We start from the raw sequence: 18,743 nt of genomic DNA on the forward strand, positions 1-18,743 counted from the left end.
ACTGTTTAACGACACACACAACAATATTTAAGCTATATCACGGCGGTCTGTAAATGATGGGGCGTAGGGGTAGCCTAGTGGTTAAAGCGTTCGCTCGTCACGCCGAAGACCCGGGTTCGATCCCCGACATGGGTACAATGTGGGAAGCCAATTTCTGGTGCCCCCGCCGTGATATTGCTGGAATATTGCTAAAAGCGACGTAAAACCATACTCACTCACTCATTTATAATTTGAATGCACAGAATACGCCGGGGCATGGGCAATTACACCTGTTTGTAAACATATGTAAACGGCCGAGGAAAAGAAAGTATATAGTTTGATGTTGTCACTCACTCACTCACTCACCCACTCACCCACCCACCCATCCACTCACTCACTCACTCACTCACTCACTCACTCACTCACTCACTCATTCTGGACACTACACTGAGCTACATGCGAGGAGATACCACCTGGCATACATCCATACATGCTAGAGCATGTGTAGTTTCGAGATCAACTAACAGTAAGGATGTCATTTACCCTCTTGTTTGGAACAGTCAAATAAATAATTGATTAGTGCCGTGTCAGACTCTATCGTTGAGCTGTTCAATGTTGAACTAACTCTTCCCTCACTGTCGAGCAGCGTAGCAGCAATATTTGGGACCTGTCTTCATATTTGTCTCCGTGGTGAAGTGCACAACATTGTTGATCCGGCGTCAGGGACGACGGTAGTTTCGTTTGAGACGTCAACTCAGTTACTTTATATAATTATTTGAAGTGTTAGTACATGACCTAGATTTGTATTTTTTACTGTTATTCGTTTGCTTAGTTCTGCACCATGACTGTGGGATATATTTATTTTATGAACACAAAATCTAGATTTATATTAAAACAAATTTAGCCAGCTCTATTCCAAATCACTATCAGGATAATTATTTGTTTGAATTTTAGAGGAGAGACATGTATTGAGTAATATAAGATTTCATAGACTATGTGTTAGTGAATCGTTTTCTTTGAGTGAATAAATTGTGTTTCTACTTATTGTAATTATCAGGGGTTCGTGTAAGTGGGAAAATACTTTTAGAATTAAAGAAAGAAACATTTTTTTCAGATTAAGGCAATAAGCAACGTAAGGTAGTTTTATACATGTTTCATCTTAGTTTCTTTCCCATCAACGATACAGTTACCAGGGAAGTTAAATTCATTTCATTCGTGGAAATATTCGTCGCCTGACTATTCATCATGATGTGTCAAAATTGAGATAATCATGTGCCTGAACCCAATAGTATCGTGTGCCTGAATCCAATAGTATCATGTGCCTGAACCCAATAGTATCGTGTGCCTGAATCCAATAGTATCATGTGCCTGAATCCAATAGTATCGTGTGCCTGAATCCAATAGTATCATGTGCCTGAACCCAATAGTATCATGTGCCTGAATCCAATAGTATCGTGTGCCTGAATCCAATAGTGTCGTGTGCCTGAATCCAATAGTATCATGTGCCTGAACTCAATAGTATCGTGTGCCTGAATCAAATAGTGTCACGTGCCTGAATCCAATAGTATCATGTGCCTGAACCCAATAGTATCACGTGCCTGAACCCAATAGTATCGTGTGCCTGAATCCAATAGTATCATGTGCCTGAACCCAATAGTATCGTGTGCCTGAATCCAATAGTATCATGTGCCTGAATCCAATAGTATCGTGTGCCTGAATCCAATAGTATCATGTGCCTGAACCCAATAGTATCGTGTGCCTGAATCCAATAGTATCATGTGCCTGAACCCAATAGTATCATGTGCCTGAATCCAATAGTATCGTGTGCCTGAATCCAATAGTGTCGTGTGCCTGAATCCAATAGTATCATGTGCCTGAACCCAATAGTATCGTGTGCCTGAATCAAATAGTGTCACGTGCCTGAATCCAATAGTATCATGTGCCTGAACCCAATAGTATCACGTGCCTGAATCCAATAGTATCATGTGCCTGAATCCAGTAGTGTCATGTGCCTGAATCCAATAGTTCCATGTGCCTGAGTCCAATAGTATCGTGTGCCTGAATCCAATAGTATCATGTGCCTGAACCCAATAGTATCCTGTGCCTGAACCCAATAGTATCAAGTGCCTGAGTCCAATAGTATCGTGTGCCTGAATCCAATAGTATCAAGTGCCTGAGTCCAATAGTATCCTGTGCCTGAATCCAATAGTATCAAGTGCCTGAGTCCAATAGTACCATGTGCCTGAATCCAATAGTATCAAGTGCCTGAGTCCAATAGTACCATGTGCCTGAATCCAATAGTATCATGTGCCTGAATCCAATAGTATCATGTGCCTGAATCCAATAGTATCATGTGCCTGAATAGAATAGTATCATGTGCCTGAATCCAATAGTATCATGTGCCTGAATCCAATAGTATCATGTGTTTCATTTATACATAAGCATGTGGTTCATTTATACGTAAGCATGTGTTTCATTTATACGTAAGCATGTTTCATTTATACATAAACATGTTTCATTTTTACATAAGCATGTTTCATTTTTACATAAGCATGTTTCATTTATACATAAGCATGTTTCATTTTACATAAGCATGTGTTTCATTTATACGTAAGCATGTTTCATTTATACATAAACATGTTTCATTTTTACATAAGCATGTTTCATTTTTACATAAGCATGTTTCATTTATACATAAGCATGTTTCATTTTACATAAGCATGTGTTTCATTTATACGTAAGCATGTTTCATTTATACATAAACGTGTTTCATTTTTACATAAGCATGTTTCATTTTTACATAAGCATGTTTCATTTAACATAAGCATGTGTTTCACTTATACGTAAGCATGTTTCATTTATACATAAACATGTTTCATTTTTACATAAGCATGTTTCATTTATACATAAGCATGTTTCATTTTTACATAAGCATGTTTCATTTTTACATAAGCATGTTTCATTTATCCCTGATATTTGAAATCCCAGGACTGTCCATCTCGGACATCCATCATGACTTGTGGCCTCCCTCCCCTCCGTGAAGCACGCCCCATTGTGCCCTCCCTATCTGTGTTGCCCGGCCCCGAGCGGCCACCTGCCAAGGGGACCTGTTTGTATTCCGGCGACGAGGGAGGGGTTATCATCTGCCGTTAGGGAATGCTTGAATCTTTTTCTGTTTTTTCATGTTTGTGTTTAATATTTGTTAGGGAGCATGCGTAAACAGTTACTTTCCTGTGTGTAATATTTCATGTTTGTATTTCCCCCATTTGTCGATACCATTCGGTGAATCACTCGGTTGTAAGATCACGAAGAATCGCACCAGCACAAAGAGGGGGTGATAAAAGCTACGTACATTCAAGGTCTTGTTAGTGAACTGGAAGGAGAGTTTATAAGTAGGCTAACACAACCACCCTTCCCATGCCACATACAAAGACGCCGGCCTAATTATCACATTCACAATACAGATTTCCCCAGGAAATGCTGTACGTGTAATTTCCTCTAATGTGAAGCTTGCTACAATTAGCGGCTCTGGCGTAATAGAAATCGGCTCGGACAATAACGATTATATCAAGATGATGCGGTGTTGACACCTGGCATTGTAGGACACATGTCGGGGACCCAGAATGCTGCACATCCCCCGCGCTGGGACGCTGGGCTGACATCTAGGCGGGAGGGAGGGAGGGAGGGAGGGAGAGGGGGGGAGGAGGGGGCTTGAGAATTTGTTATGAAGCCTTGACGATTCAGCCAATGAGGAGACGGGACGGAAGACTATAAAGCATGACGTTACGCACACGACGCTACTCTGGCACGCTTGGTCATGAAGAACGGAATCATGCAGGAAAATTTCGAGGATTTGGTGAGCCCCAACTTATGGAGGGCGTTGGCTGCCGAGACGTTCGGCACCCTGTTCGTCGTCCTTTTGGGGTGTGGGTCCTGGCTCAACTGGACTGACCCCCATAATCCCACCGTTGTTCAGATCTCCCTAACTTTCGGTTTTGCCGTCGGGACGATGGTGTGGGCTTTCTTCCACATAAGTGGCGGTCACTTTAACCCTGCCGTCACCGCTGCCACCCTCGTCACCCGACGCGTCAGCATCGTCAGGGGGGTACTCTACATGATCGCTCAGTGCCTGGGTGGAATCCTAGGGGCGGGTATTCTGTATGGACTGACACCTACTAGCATGAGAGGGACCCTTGGTTCCACGGTGTTGAAGAACGGCGTCACCGCACCCCAAGGATTCGGGGTAGAGTTGATTATTACCTTTGTATTGGTGATCGCTGTGTTTGCCTCTAATGACGGGGTGAGGAAGGATCTCCGTGGCTCGGCCCCTCTCACCATTGGCTTGGCTGTCGCTGTGTGCCACTTGTTCGCCGTAAGTACAACTTTTTTAACGTCACTTCTTGAGAGAGTTCTTACATTTCAACCCATATTGCGTTTTACCAAAACTTTTTAAAAACGGTGCTTGTGAATGATAATTATTAAAATATAGTTAACAAGCATCATTTATGATTTCATTTTCTTATGACAACTATAAACAATTATGATAGCCAGGATTCTGATTTTTTTCATAGACATTCAGTGCTGAATGTAAAACTCTATAATATTTAAGTTTTACAGAATAATTAAAAAATTATTTGAGTGTTAATATATGATTTATTTTCATTTTCATTTTCATTTTGTAAAATTATATGTCTGTCGATTACGTTTTGGTAGTTAGAACTCGCTAACAGTACACTACTCATTTCTATATGATCCCTTGTCAATCAATTAAGCGGTCCTTTTAATGTATGGTGGAAGATGCAACACGTATCAAATCCGTTCACAGGATACATGTCGCCTCCATTACCATAGCATACACCCAAGCGGGTATTAATATATCATGTTCAAAGAGGTTGAGGTATCCGTCACATGTAGGCTTATTTGTCAGAGGTTTAAGCTTTCGTTGATAAAGCGGAACTAACAAATACTGAGGGTGCATGTGGGATTTAACGCGGAAGTAACAAACTTTTAGTTACCCATGGCGGGAGAAGTTTATTTTTCTCACAGATACCAAGCTTTTTTAAAACGAAAATCATTGTATCGTCAACAATATTGACTCTTTCGTTAATCAGATTATACATGCAACGGATAGGATTTTTCGTAGATAAACAGCCCCATAGATTAACACGGTCTGCATTGTGTAAACAGACTATTGCCTCTCTAACGTCAGTGTATTTGCTCTTATGTTAGGTAAGGATTTGATTCCTCTATGCAGTCAGGGGGTTCAAATGTAAATAGTGTTTTCCTGAAGTTATGAACGGTTAAAGTACACACCCCTTGCCAAAACAATAGCATAAGTAGAACTATTTTTGTTATTTTCGGACTGAAAGTATGGTTCGTTAAGAGGCGCTCAAATCACATCCTGTTCTTCATTAGAAATGGGTGTAGACTTCTGGGACAAATGAATAACTATCAAATATCGGGAAGATAAACTTCGACACGCCCAGTCAGCCATTGGGTGCAGCTGCCTCCTTGTCAACCCGTTTTCAAGATCTTGCAGCTTATCGCCGATTTTCAGCCATGTTTTACACAGTGACTTCAATGTCAAGATAGATTGGTAAAAAAAAAACAGCAGCCCTTTCATTCGATTATATCAACCGGGGACGGGTCGAATTTCTATTTATGCGATAGGGAGTAGGTTTGAACGGGTCTGTCATAGATGAAAGATAGCTTTTTGTATGTGCGTGAATTGGGAGACAAAAAACGAAGGTGTCAGATTACTGACCGCACAATGTCAAGATTTTGCTACTTTAGCTGCCTTGGGTGAATTTGTAAACGTTCGCGTCTTCGGAAGCGCAAACTGGAGGGAAAATAAACAAAGTGGCGTCTCGGTTGTCGGTGGTTGTAAACATGTGGCGTTTGACAAGCGCCAGAGTAGGACCCGGATGTGGCTAACGTCGGACCAATGTGACGTCTGAACGTTACATCATCGTATGCCCCTGGTTTTAACGACGGCTTTGTGTGAGAATGGAGAGAGTTCCCGCGCCTATTTGATCACTAAGCCTCCACAAGGGTGTGAAGTGGACCTTTCCGCTTTTTATGCGTTAATGAGATCAGAGTTGTTTTCACAACTAATTCCATGTGTTCAAAAGAAGCACCTCTTAATAAGAGCGCGCAATAGTTTGAAGTCAACTAATTGATTCAGAGCGTTCCCTCTAAAAGCGAATTTATATGAAATATTAAAGTCTTTATTTTAGAACATCGTGATTTAATGTTTACTGAGTTCGTGAATGATAAATCGTGTTCAGAATTTGTTTTCTTAAACCATACTACTGTTTCAAAGACTAATTACACAATGAATCACAATGAAACACTCTTGAAACTGACTGATCTGTCAGTTCAATAATCGCGGTCCCTCATTGGTCAGTTTCAAATCTCCATGACGACATCTCTCTCCCGGGTAGTATCACTGACAGTCCCGGGCGGCTTTGATCCCATCTCTGGCTTCTGTCTGGGCCCGGAGAAACACTGAGGGGTTGGGTGAGGAGGGGAGGAATTCAGTGAGTGACGCGCGGGGAGGGAGGGAGGGAGGTGGGGGGTAGTGATCCAGAGCGGCCGCGGGAGGGTAGGGACGCTAGAAGTAGGTTAGGTGGTTACACTGAGCACGCGATTGTGTACCCCCCCCCCCCCCCCCCCCCCCCCAAACACCTGCCATGAATACCTCCTTCACGTGCGGCTTACGCCCGCGGGGGGGAGGTACAATCTTGTGGGAGAATTAACAAAGCTGGCACCCATAAATCAAATACTTTTGTCTCTCAATCAGTTATTCACGAAAGCGTAAAAGTCCCCCTTGTATTGATCCCGGTGTTCTGCTTGAGCGGATGGATTTTCTAGGTCAGACGAAAAAAAACACACAGGCCGTGGTCTAATGACAGGGTATCTATGACAAAGATATTATTTTCAAACTTGCGTTTGAGGACCAAGATTTTTTTTTTAAAATTCAAGGATGCTGCATCATCTCTATTCGTATATGATATATTTAAATCAGTCTATGAGAAGATTGTGAAATATATTCTGTTAAAGCTATTATAATATTAATCTTATTTCATTATGTGTACTTTTTTAGCTGCTACTGTTACGTTAGTGTATCTCACAGTGTCCCTGAACTTGTTTCCGTCAAGATTATATATTTTCAGAGAATAAGCGTTATGCTACTACTACTACTACTACCACAATAACGACTATAACTACCACAATAACGACTACTACTACTACCACAATAACGACTACTACTATTACAACTACATTTACTACTACTACTACTGCTACAAAATCAGTCGTTACTACAACCAAATCCCATTTAAAAATATATACATGAATTTGTAAATATTTAGTAAATACAATTTTTCAATAACTGATTTATTTTTATACGTGGTGTTTGATGTGAGATTTATAAAATCACTTTCCGAAAAATCAATTCATCAACAAACACCAAACAATGAAACCTCCTTGACAAAGACCCCTATCTTCTTTGTCCATCATTAATCTCGCACCATTGTTTCCCATTCACTGAGTCACGTTCACTCTACAACCATGTTTTCCCTGCCACGCCCCCTTGACCCCTCAACCATGACCCCCAGACTCGAGTGGCGTACATTTCAAAATGTGGGCGTGAAACGAGATTCCTGGCTTCCTATCTAAATTAGATTTAGCTTCTGGCGACTGGAGTTTTCAATTGCACTTTGTGAGATTAGGCCGCGTTGTTTTCAAGGCCACAGAGGGCTCTTTGTTCTGTGTGAAGGAAATTTGGGAATTTTTGTTGTTATAAAAACATATGCTCAAATACTGAACTATTTTCGTTACATAGGGCATAGCTATATGGGAGGCAGTCTACTTGACGACATTGGTATAAATAGTCCCTAATTATCATTTCCTGTTGTTAATCGCCCTTTCACTGACCTTGCGGTTTGCACGATATCCAAGCAAATATTGAAATATAATGATGGTTAATATTTTGATTACTGGGGGCTGTTGGGATAGCTCCGTATGGACGCGGTGAAGGTTTGCTGTGACTCTAATGAGCCCAAATCCTACGAGTGATCTTGCTTCTGTTGTGAAGTCATAGTTTACAATTGTTCTGATGACGTCACATGCAATATCTGTTGGGAGTATATTCTTTATGTACACCCCTTTATTTCATAACCACAACCTCATCCTCAGTGGCATTCGTCACCACTCGCCCGTTTCCGTAGCCTGAAAGAAGACTCGTTCCCCTATCGATAAAAGTTCTGTGCGAAATTACGACAAACCAATCAGAATGCGCTTATGACTTGAAGTACTTTGGTCAAAGAATCTCTCAGGAATAGTTTTTGCTTTTGCATATGTCTTGCATCTACAAATATACCCAAGATACAGTTCAATGTGTTCAATCATACTGTATAATTCCAGATGTGTTTCAAATAGCTTTTGCAATATATAAGACATATGGGGGAAATATTCGTGAATCATTACACAACGAGTTGACAAAAGTTTTAGCCATGCCCATTTGCGCTTAGACGGAACCCAGTCGCACAAATTGGCAACTCAAACAAGTACCAATTTATTTCTGAATTAAAATATTCAATGTAATGTAAAATAACAATATTCCTTATTTGGACTTTTGGTTATTTTTTTTGCCTGTCTTGTTAAAATACAGATATATAAACTTACAACGCATAAGTCGATTTACAATGGTGCTAACATGTGGGGTTTTCATATTTGTCGTAAAGTACTTTACATATACAGTAAACTACGGTTATAACGAACTCAAAGGGACTACTAATTTTAGTTCGTTATAACCGTAGTTCGTTATAAGTACAAATACAGCACGACTACAGCAAGTAGTCGGGACCAAAAAGTAAGTTCGTTATATCCGTCAGTTCGTTATAACCGTAGTTTACTGTAACAATCTCCATAAGGATACAAGAAGATGTTAACTATCTTACAGTGATTTTTCAAGACATGCAATTGCTTTCTCTGAACAAAATAGTCAACAATTTATTTGTTATCCCAAACACATTTTTCTGGCCTTCCAGCATACACTATTCCTTTGTTGGTAAAACCAAGGCAAATTTTTTCTGGAACAAATTCCTTTAAGCTAGTTCTTCCATTTGAAACATGGAACATATTTAATAAATTATAACACCACTTCTGTAACATGAATCCCTGCTATTCCTCAACAGGTTTGTTATGACAGTGTTGTGTTACACGCCCAATAGAACGGACTTACAAGAAACACCTGTTATAACACGTGTACAACCGATCACCACTTACGCCCATCGCTCAAACATAACATATCTACGCAAGCTACGGACCACTGTGTCAAAGATTATGACCCGAATGAAAAAACAATTATCCTGAACGTGAAATCCTTAATGGCAATACCAGAGCAAGTTAGGACCATAAAAAGACGAAACGTTGCAACCGAGTTCATTATTGGAGACATGTGTTAACCGGCGCTTCTGATATCCAATCGGAATGCCTGATAGTTTGTTAATGTAGAACCAGAGACGTAGGAATATTTCTGTGTCATTAAGCATAAGGTTACCTTTTCAATTCCATTCATATTTCCGGGTAATAAACATTGCCCTCAGTGGTATTGATAAACTAAATAAACATAATGGTCTGTGAAAAGCAATCTTGGTGTGGATCTTAATGTAAAATGGTAATGTTGGCGATACGCTTATACCACATATTTTATTCTCGATTGAACGCGGTGGAGTGAGCGTTTTATCAGATTGGCCGCTCGGTAGGGAGGGTCGGTATCCGGAGATAGGAACATAGGAATCCATTGAAGTTCCCTTCATAAATCATCCATTATCAAGTTTATGTGCTAACATTACATTGGCACCCGCTGACGTCATCCCTGATTACACATGGTACTATACTTCCATGTTATTTTTGTTTGTTCTTAACGCCACACTCAGCAATATTCCAGCTATATGACGACGGTCTGTAAATAAAGTCTGAACTAGACAATCCAGTGATTGACATCATGAGCATCGATCCATGCAATTGGGATACAATGACATGTATCAACCAAGTCAACGAGCCTGGCCACCCGACCTGTTAGTCGTCTCTTGCGACAAGCGAAGTAGCCTTTTACGGGTAGCATGGATTGCTGAAGACCAATTCTAAACCGGATCTTCACGGGTTCCATTTTGTTATGATAAATACCCTTATTACTACAGCTTACTTTCGAGGTCGATTCGAATTGTAAGACGCTAAAATTAGTTGTCCAATCAAATTGCTCTCATGAGCGAGAGAAATTCTGTGCATGGTTAGAGATAGAAGCGATTTAACTTTCGAAACGTTGGTGGCGTAATTATCATGATGGAATGGTGATAAAATACGCTAGACAATTAAGTATGACTGTTGTAGGCTGACTATAAACTTAAATAATTGCATTGTGCATACTTATTCACTTTTGCACCAAAACTTATGAATTACCTGTGGTAGTTGTGTTAAACGTTCACGGTTATACCGAATCAGTGCACTATAAGCATCAATAGCCAACATTTAACGAATTCGATTAAATCCTGTTATTTGGTTTGGTTTGGTTTGTTGTTTTAATAACATAACCTTTGAACTCATTGGAAGTTCTCTTTTCCAGATTCCCTTCACAAGCTCTGGTCTGAACCCTGCAAGGAGCTTTGGTCCTGCGGTAATCGTTGGCGGATGGGCTGATCACTGGGTATGTATTTCTTTGTTGTTTTACGCCGCACTCATCAAAACTTCAGCTATATGACGTATTTGTACATAATCGAGTCTGGACCAGGCAAACAATTGATTAATATTACACGCAGCGATCCACGCCGTCAGGGCACGATGGAACACATTCAAACGTGAATGACCTCTCTATCTACTTGGTCGCATCTTACGGACAGCATTAGTTGCTTGGAGCCCCGAAACCCGGAAACCTGGAATCTCTGGGGAAATCTATCAGCACGGGTATGCAGACAAGAATGGGACTCGAACCCACGATAATAGGATTTAGTGAGTGAGTGAGTGAGTTGGGTTTAACGCCGCTTTTAACAGTATTCCAGTTATATCACGGCGTGTCAGCTTCATGTGGGAGGAAAGCCCGAAGTGATGCAGGTCTCAGACGTTTACCACTTTGGTGAATCCCACGAGCACGGGTATGGTGCTGACAAACCTAAGAAACATAATCTGGGCGAACCGAGATTCGAAACCACAATCATGGGTTTCTGGCGTGTCGCAACGCAACTCTGCACAGCGAATCGCGGCGCCTTAGACGACTGGGCCACCCGTGCCCTTCTAATAGGTTTTAGCACGCCTAAAAGACGCGACTGTGCACAGCCAATTGCGCCCCCAAGACAGCTAGGCCACCGGTCCCTAGGTACATTCAGAATTCGTACCTCATTTTAGATGACATTTCGTACGATTCCCTCATTAACATGTTTATTATATCGTGTTTTTTAAATAATAAATTAATCAAAAGGTAGCTTCGTCGGAAATCGGAAGTCTCAAAGCGACAGATGGAACATTAACTGCCTGCTTCTTCCGTCGACCGCTTGTTCCCGCATGCAATTATCCCAGATGAAGACGGGCATTCATCACCCTTGCTGTCTCTATTAACACCAGGTCAATTATGTCCACCATACCTGCAACACATCAATGCCACAGCGCTCTTCTCGGACAGGCCCCCCACCAGAACGTACCTTTACATCTCCATCCTCATCTACTGCTGATGTTTATGTCTCTGTATACCGCACTGACGGTACTCGCAAACATAATTAGCCTCTGTTGTTTCATCTGGAAGGACCACCCCCTTCTGTTTCATGTAGAAGGACCACCCCCTTCTGTTTCATGTAGAAGGACTACCCCTTTTTGTTTCATCTTGGACCGCCCCCTTGCCCAACTCCTCCCCGTTCTTCTACAAGAACTGAGAATGTATTTCATGCATTTTGAGAAAAGCACTTTTGGAATTTGTAATATGGCTTCAACGCAAGCATCTTGTACAAAGGCCGATGACCTATATCCTACAAATGGAGACATCTGAATTACATTAGATATATGAGGCGGTGGGGTAGCCGAGTGGTTAAAGCGTTTGCTCGTCACACCCAACACTAGGGTTCGATTCCCCACATGGGTACAATTTGTGAAGCCCATTTCTGGTGTCCCCCTGCATGAAAGTGATGTAATATTGCGGCATAAAACAATGCTCACTCACAGCATTAGATGTAAAATGTCGCATGCCTGTTCACATCCCTGCACCACAACCTTACATCTCCCCTCCCATTTGCCTCCACCTCATCGACCCCCCCCCCCCCCCCCCCTCAATATTTGCACTACATTATATCCCTGGGAAATGTTACATTTCCTTGCCTGTCTCAAGCCCGGCTCCCCACCCTTGGGCGCGTCCGTACGTTAATATTTTTTGCCTTGCATCGACAAGCAAACAAGTAGTCCGGAATTTAATTACCAGTATCAGTTTCATACACCGTTCCGCGTTTAGCTAGAGTAACGGCTCACTAAATCATTCTCAGCAAATTTTCCCGCCAAGCCACATAACTCCAACGACCTAGGAAAATTGTCGCACAATATTTGAACTGAGTACTGTGTCCACAGGCGCAAAATGAAACAATGCCAGTATGTTCAGACGCTTTGTGCGGTGTTTCTCAAACACACTACGCCTTGTCATCCAGCGGATTTGGAAACAATGCTTGAACAAAAGATATGAGTTGAATATTATAATTCATGATAGGCGAAAAAAATACTTTAGTTTCAGGTAAACGCCGACCCATTGTCTCACTCGGGAACCTAATGGATTTTATCACAGCTGGAGAATCGACTAAGAGACCCATACTTTACATTTGGCAACAGAATCGGATGTTGAAATACTTTACAACTAGCATCATATCTAAACATTATTAATAATTGAATTTTAAAAAAATACCTACCTATACCGACCTATATATGTATGCAACATATGCATGCAACCTGGCAAGTATTTAGTTTGGCCTTTACCACTCCGTTTTTTAGATAATCATGTTAATCTATGCAGCTGATAAGTACCAACTTTGTCTCAGGAAAAGGGAAGGTAGTCGGTCTTGTACAAGGTTTTTTTAACACGCGCCGCACATTTGATTGAACATTTCGAGGGTTTATATACTTGAATGGCATGAAATCAACTTCACGAATCGAAAGTTCTTTAATGAATGAATTAAAAGCTATTTAGTTTTATTAGCTTCCAAGCAAAAACCTCGACATAGAATATTTATTTATTCGACAATTTATACTGAGAACCCTGTTTATTCGAACAGTACAGTTTCTTTGGAACTAATCCAGATTAACAAATAGCCGGATTAACAGAGTAATTTCCTTTGTACATATGTTGCGCTCATTGGTTTAGGGTGCTCCTGGGCTAACAGGGTGTGGGGGTGGGGTGTGCACCTGGGCTGACGGCGTGTGGGTTGTGGATGTGCCCATGAACTTACGGGGTCTAGTACAAGTCTTTAAATGTGATTTAACCGTTAAAACAGAACTGGCAACCACACCTGTTTTACTATACATTTAGTAAGCCCACGACACCATGGTTATCAGAGAATAGTCGCGAAGATGAGACAGATAATATACTTAATAACTTGAGCATTTGTCTTTTCTGGTCAAGTAACATGTTCACCTCATCTCGCGGCCTGACAAGTTGATATTTGCACTCATCGCTGCGCCAATCCTGAAGGTAGCAACTTTGCCTCGTCTCTCGACGATATAAACATGTTATTTGACAAGAAAAATACAAATATATATCTATAACATATACATCTCACTACAAGAGGTAATTTCCGGTGCATCACTGAATACGAAATCTTTGATTAAAGAAGAATGCGTGGCATACTTTACAACGATTGAAAAACCCATAAACAAACTGGCGGAAAACCACGTGTTCTCGATAGAGTGAAGACAAGGGTAATCTAAACACACACACACACACACGTGGGTATCCTTCGTACTACGTCATGCTACATTTCAGAAGCATTCGCGGACAAGTACACGACACTAGAACTGTCCCATAAAAGATAATCGTGAGTTACACTAGCACTGGAAACGAGGTCCGTTATATGTGTGCGAATTACCAGCCAAGGCCATATGGGGTGGTCTTATCTTGTGGAGATAGGCGCCCTCCCGACCCCGGTAAACATACATTTCCGCTAGGGGGCGCTGACTACGAGCCGCATGTACTTACGCATGTTTTTGTCAGAAAGCATGGGTGTCTTGTGTTTACAAGATTGTACAACTGTTTAGATTTTCCTTTTGTCGAGTAAACTTAAAGCCAAGGTTAAGATTTTTGTTGATGTTGAAAGCGAACGCAAGGACAACTGGAGAATTTTATGCAGCCCTTTGAGCCGGTGATAAAACCCCGCCTTGGCGCATAAATTCCCAACATGTGTTGCGGGTCATGTCTCATGCTTGTAAATTCGTGATAACAAGTAGATAGCCGATGCTGTTTTTCTGTTTTTGAAAAACAAACACACCCTTGTGAGTTTATTTCTCAGTGTCTAAATATTTTATAACATCTGCAGACCAAATTAAACATTCGTTTTTTTTTATTAATTTCCTGGACATTTTATTTTCTGTCTCAGCATTTCGCCCTCAATTCTTTCACACACTCAGGACGATTTATTAATTTCCTACATGTGAACGAAAAAGCTACACAACAAACACAAATATGACGAATTGTTTATACAGACATTCTGCACATATTTAATTGTGCTGACACAATACATGCATATGTCTAAAAGGTGTCATGTTTCAAAAGAATTCGAAATATATTATCTCAGAAAACACATTTTCGATTCAAAGTCTACCACCACCTTACGTACAGGAACCCGACGTCCGTGCCTCCGGTAGAATAAACAGTGCCCCCTACACCTCACCCTTAAATCGTAGTGAAGAATTAGGTCTTATTACAAAATTCACATGCATATTACAAATTGGTTGCAGCACAATCCACTCTGTGGCCCCGCAACATAATTCGAACATATACTGAAGAATGAAGTAAGGGAACATCAATATTTTTGGGATATCTTTTGTAGTAAAGACTCAGCACACAGTTTCATTAAAATGCCCCCAAAATATTCATGATTCCTAAAAAAAATTGTTCTGTAAAAACATATAATGAAGTCGTTAGTACGCCATCTTTAAATGAATTTAGAAGCTGGAGTATCAGTGACGTAAAACGTGATATGGTTTCTTTTCATTTATTTGGTTGATAATGTCGACCAGCAGATGAAAGCAGGTTTCAATAATACTCGCACATGTATTCATACTTGAAACTAGTGTAAGTGGTTCCGTATGTCGAGGCGCTGATGTATTTCTTAAAGGAAGGCATCGAACGACACACATAGGCTGGAAGACACGTTCACGTGCACTAAATACATGACAATGGAATTCCCTTCTCCCACACATCAGTGTCACACCTACTACTTTATAAGAACGTGATTGAACGTATGTCCAAAAAAGGACTGGGCAGGAAAAAAACTAAATTAAAAACCTAACTTTTGCACAATATAATATGCCTCTTTTTGGCAGTGAGAGCGCTTTGAATAAGCGCGCACTTGTTATCTCATAATATAATATAATATAATATAATATAATATAATATAATATAATATAACATAACATAACATAACATAACATAACATAACATAACATAACATAATTATATAATATAATATGATATGATATGATATAATATAAAAAGCGCTAAATTGTTACTTTTAAATAATAATAGAATAAGTGTTATTACATTGTTAACTTATTCCTTGTGTATTTCTTTCCAGATCTACTGGGTTGGGCCAATCGTAGGGGGCGTTGTCGCTGGTCTATTGTACGAGTACGTCTTCTCTGCCGGTGCCACCGTCGCCCAGGCCAAGAAGTGCCTCCTCCGACACAAGCAGTCCTACACCCCTGCCCAGACGGAGGTGGACCCCATCATAGAGGCGGAAGAAGGCGCCAAGACTGAGCTCGTTGAAATGAACGACACACAGAACACTCAGAACTCTATCGAAGAAAAGGACGAGAAAATTGAAGAGAAAGTCAAATTGACGGAAGAAAACGAGAAAGAATAAACACCACGTCACGACTAGAACATTTTCAAATTTCTGAACTCCACACATTGGCGCTCTGTATTGTTTTGTATACCGTGTCCATGTCTGCGGTGGTGTGCGGAGTTCAAGTTCGTGTTACGTTGGAAAGGTCCAACTGCGCATGTGCGTACAAACACATTGGAACAAACGTTCATTTAGCGAATATTATCAAAACATGCTAGACCAACAAGGATTTGTTCCTGAATGCCGAATGTTACATTCACTGAAAAGAAAAAATACAACCTTTTCTAAATTAAAAAGAAAAATCAAAATTTTAAACGTTGTATTCTTATAAAATCTACCTCTTTGATATTGTCGATAAGGATACATACTCGGGTGAGACTGTATCATGTATATAACAAATGCTATTACTTCGGTAAATGTACCCATGAAAAATTCATGGATCGGGCCCGAATGTCTATAAAGACACAATCATCCCCAGTCATACTCGAACTGCTGACAAAAAACATGGCAGCATCTCTATGTCGTTTTACAATCAACACGCAGATAATGCGATTCCAAAGTATTTTCCTATTGGTTTATATATCACCACCTGTCTCTGGTTTTCTAGTCTTTTATATTTTTCGTTTTTGCAGTTTGCTCAAAAATAGTCGACTCTAGGTCCGTGTAGTTTAGCAGTTTCGTCGTCAATACTTCACAAGAATTGTATAGATTTCCTCCTTCACCCTTCAACTCTGCGGTGTGGTCGCTATTATTCGCTAGCCAATCAAGCCACGGCCTGGTTCCAAGGAGTGTGAAACCAGCGAGTGCTCTGACCAATGAGCGCTCCGATTACATCGGCAATATTTCTCGTGCCACACGTGCTAGCTTGCGGCCATCCACTCAACACCTTGCCTCAAAATATCAGGCAACGGAAGGGTTCGCACGAAGTTCATGCACTGATTTATTGCACGCGGCCTGAGTTTATGACACGACTAAACATAGACACACGTCACTATTACACCCCGGACGGTGTATTCACGGGTGATGGAGGGAAGTATAACAGCCCGTGAAGAATTAACGATGGAGTGTATCTGGATGGTGCTTCAGACCCCTCAGCGGATACCGGCCAGTATTGTTAGTGCTCAACCTTATATTTATCATGGCCCCGACGTGTACAATGTAATTCATTGTGCAGCCAAGAGACGTTTGCATTTCTTGGTTAGGGGTCGTTGAAATTCGACTGCATCAATAGTCACTGTCTTTGTACCATACACATGTTATCATTAGAAGACGTTATCTATACGTTTGTCGTAGACCCATCCCATAACTCAGATCTTCATGACGTCATTGTAGTGTTTTCAAATGAAAGTACCCCTAGTACGAGATCATATGTACGTAGTATGTTTTAGTTAGATTATGTACTCTTTTGTTATGTAATAAACAGGTAATTTGTAAACTGTGTTGAGTTGTTGGAGTATGGGCTGTGAATGAATGTTGTTTAACGCCGTCCACAATAAGGTGAGGTAAGGTGAGGTGACATGGGGTTTAACGTCGCGTCCAAGAATATTGCACTTATATAGCGACGTGCATGCACGTGTGTGGCTGATGGTACTAGTCCGGACGAATATAGTGCTAGCCCACTGAGACACCATGTTTGTTTGTTGTTTAACGCCGCATTCAGCAATATTCCAGCTATCAATCCAGTGATTGACATCATGAGCACCGATCCACACAAATGGGATACGATGACATGCATCAACCAAGTCAGCGAGCCTGACCACCCGATCCCGTTACCTCCTCTTACTACAAGCGTAGTCGCCTTTTACGGCAAGCATGGGTTGCTGAAGTCCTATTCTACCCCGGAATCTTCACGGGTCCCACACAATTTGGATACGATGACATGCATCAACCAAGTCACCGAGCGTGACCACCCGATCCCGTTAGTCGCCTCTTAAGACAAGCGTAGTCACCTCTAACGGCAAGCATCTACCTGGATCTTCACGGCGCACGAAGACATGACATGTCACCAAGCTGATACCTGAAGTCGCCTACGTTGCAGGGTCCAAGTCTAACCGGGGATCCCCACTATGGTGTATCAGTTGCAATGAAAATAAATCAAAATGGGATAGTTAGTGTCTCTGTTTCCGCTTACAGAACCGTTTTCACACCTGGGCCCCGTTCCACAAAGCGATCTTAGCGCTAAGATGACCGTAACTCTCATACTTTAACACTGACTTACGGCAGACTTAGCGCTAAGATGACCGTAACTCCCATACTTTAACACTGACTTACGGCAGACTTAGCGCTAAGATGACCGTAACTCCCATACTTTAACACTGACTTACGGCAGACTTAGCGCTAAGATGATCGTAACTCCCATACTTTAACACTGACTTACGGCAGACGTAGCGCTAAGATGATCGTAACTCCCATACTTTAACACTGACTTACGGCAGACTTAGCGCTAAGATGACCGTAACTCCCATACTTTAACACTGACTTACGGCAGACTTAGCGCTTAGATGATCGTAACTCCCATACTTTAACACTGACTTACGGCAGACTTAGCGCTAAGATGACCGTAACTCCCATACTTTAACACTGACTTACGGCAGACTTAGCGCTTAGATGATCGTAACTCCCATACTTTAACACTGACTTACGGCAGACTTAGCGCTAAGATGATCGTAACTC

At 41.2% G+C, this 18,743-nt stretch overlaps 1 protein-coding gene across 1 annotated transcript; it reads left to right on the plus strand.

Annotated features, from left to right (window-relative positions):
- Positions 1-3,767: 3,767 nt before the first annotated feature.
- Positions 3,768-17,505, plus strand: LOC124118757 (aquaporin AQPAe.a-like). Its single transcript, XM_046481011.2, has 3 exons — positions 3,768-4,351; positions 10,610-10,690; positions 15,801-17,505. Exons 1-3 carry the CDS (start codon positions 3,797-3,799, stop codon positions 16,086-16,088), a joined length of 924 nt encoding a protein of 307 aa, XP_046336967.1. The 5' UTR covers positions 3,768-3,796; the 3' UTR covers positions 16,089-17,505.
- Positions 17,506-18,743: the final 1,238 nt, after the last annotated feature.

Source organism: Haliotis rufescens, unplaced genomic scaffold, assembly GCF_023055435.1.
Source record: "Haliotis rufescens isolate VD_foot unplaced genomic scaffold, xgHalRufe1.0.p SCAF_17, whole genome shotgun sequence".
NCBI classification, from domain to species: domain Eukaryota; kingdom Metazoa; phylum Mollusca; class Gastropoda; order Lepetellida; family Haliotidae; genus Haliotis; species Haliotis rufescens.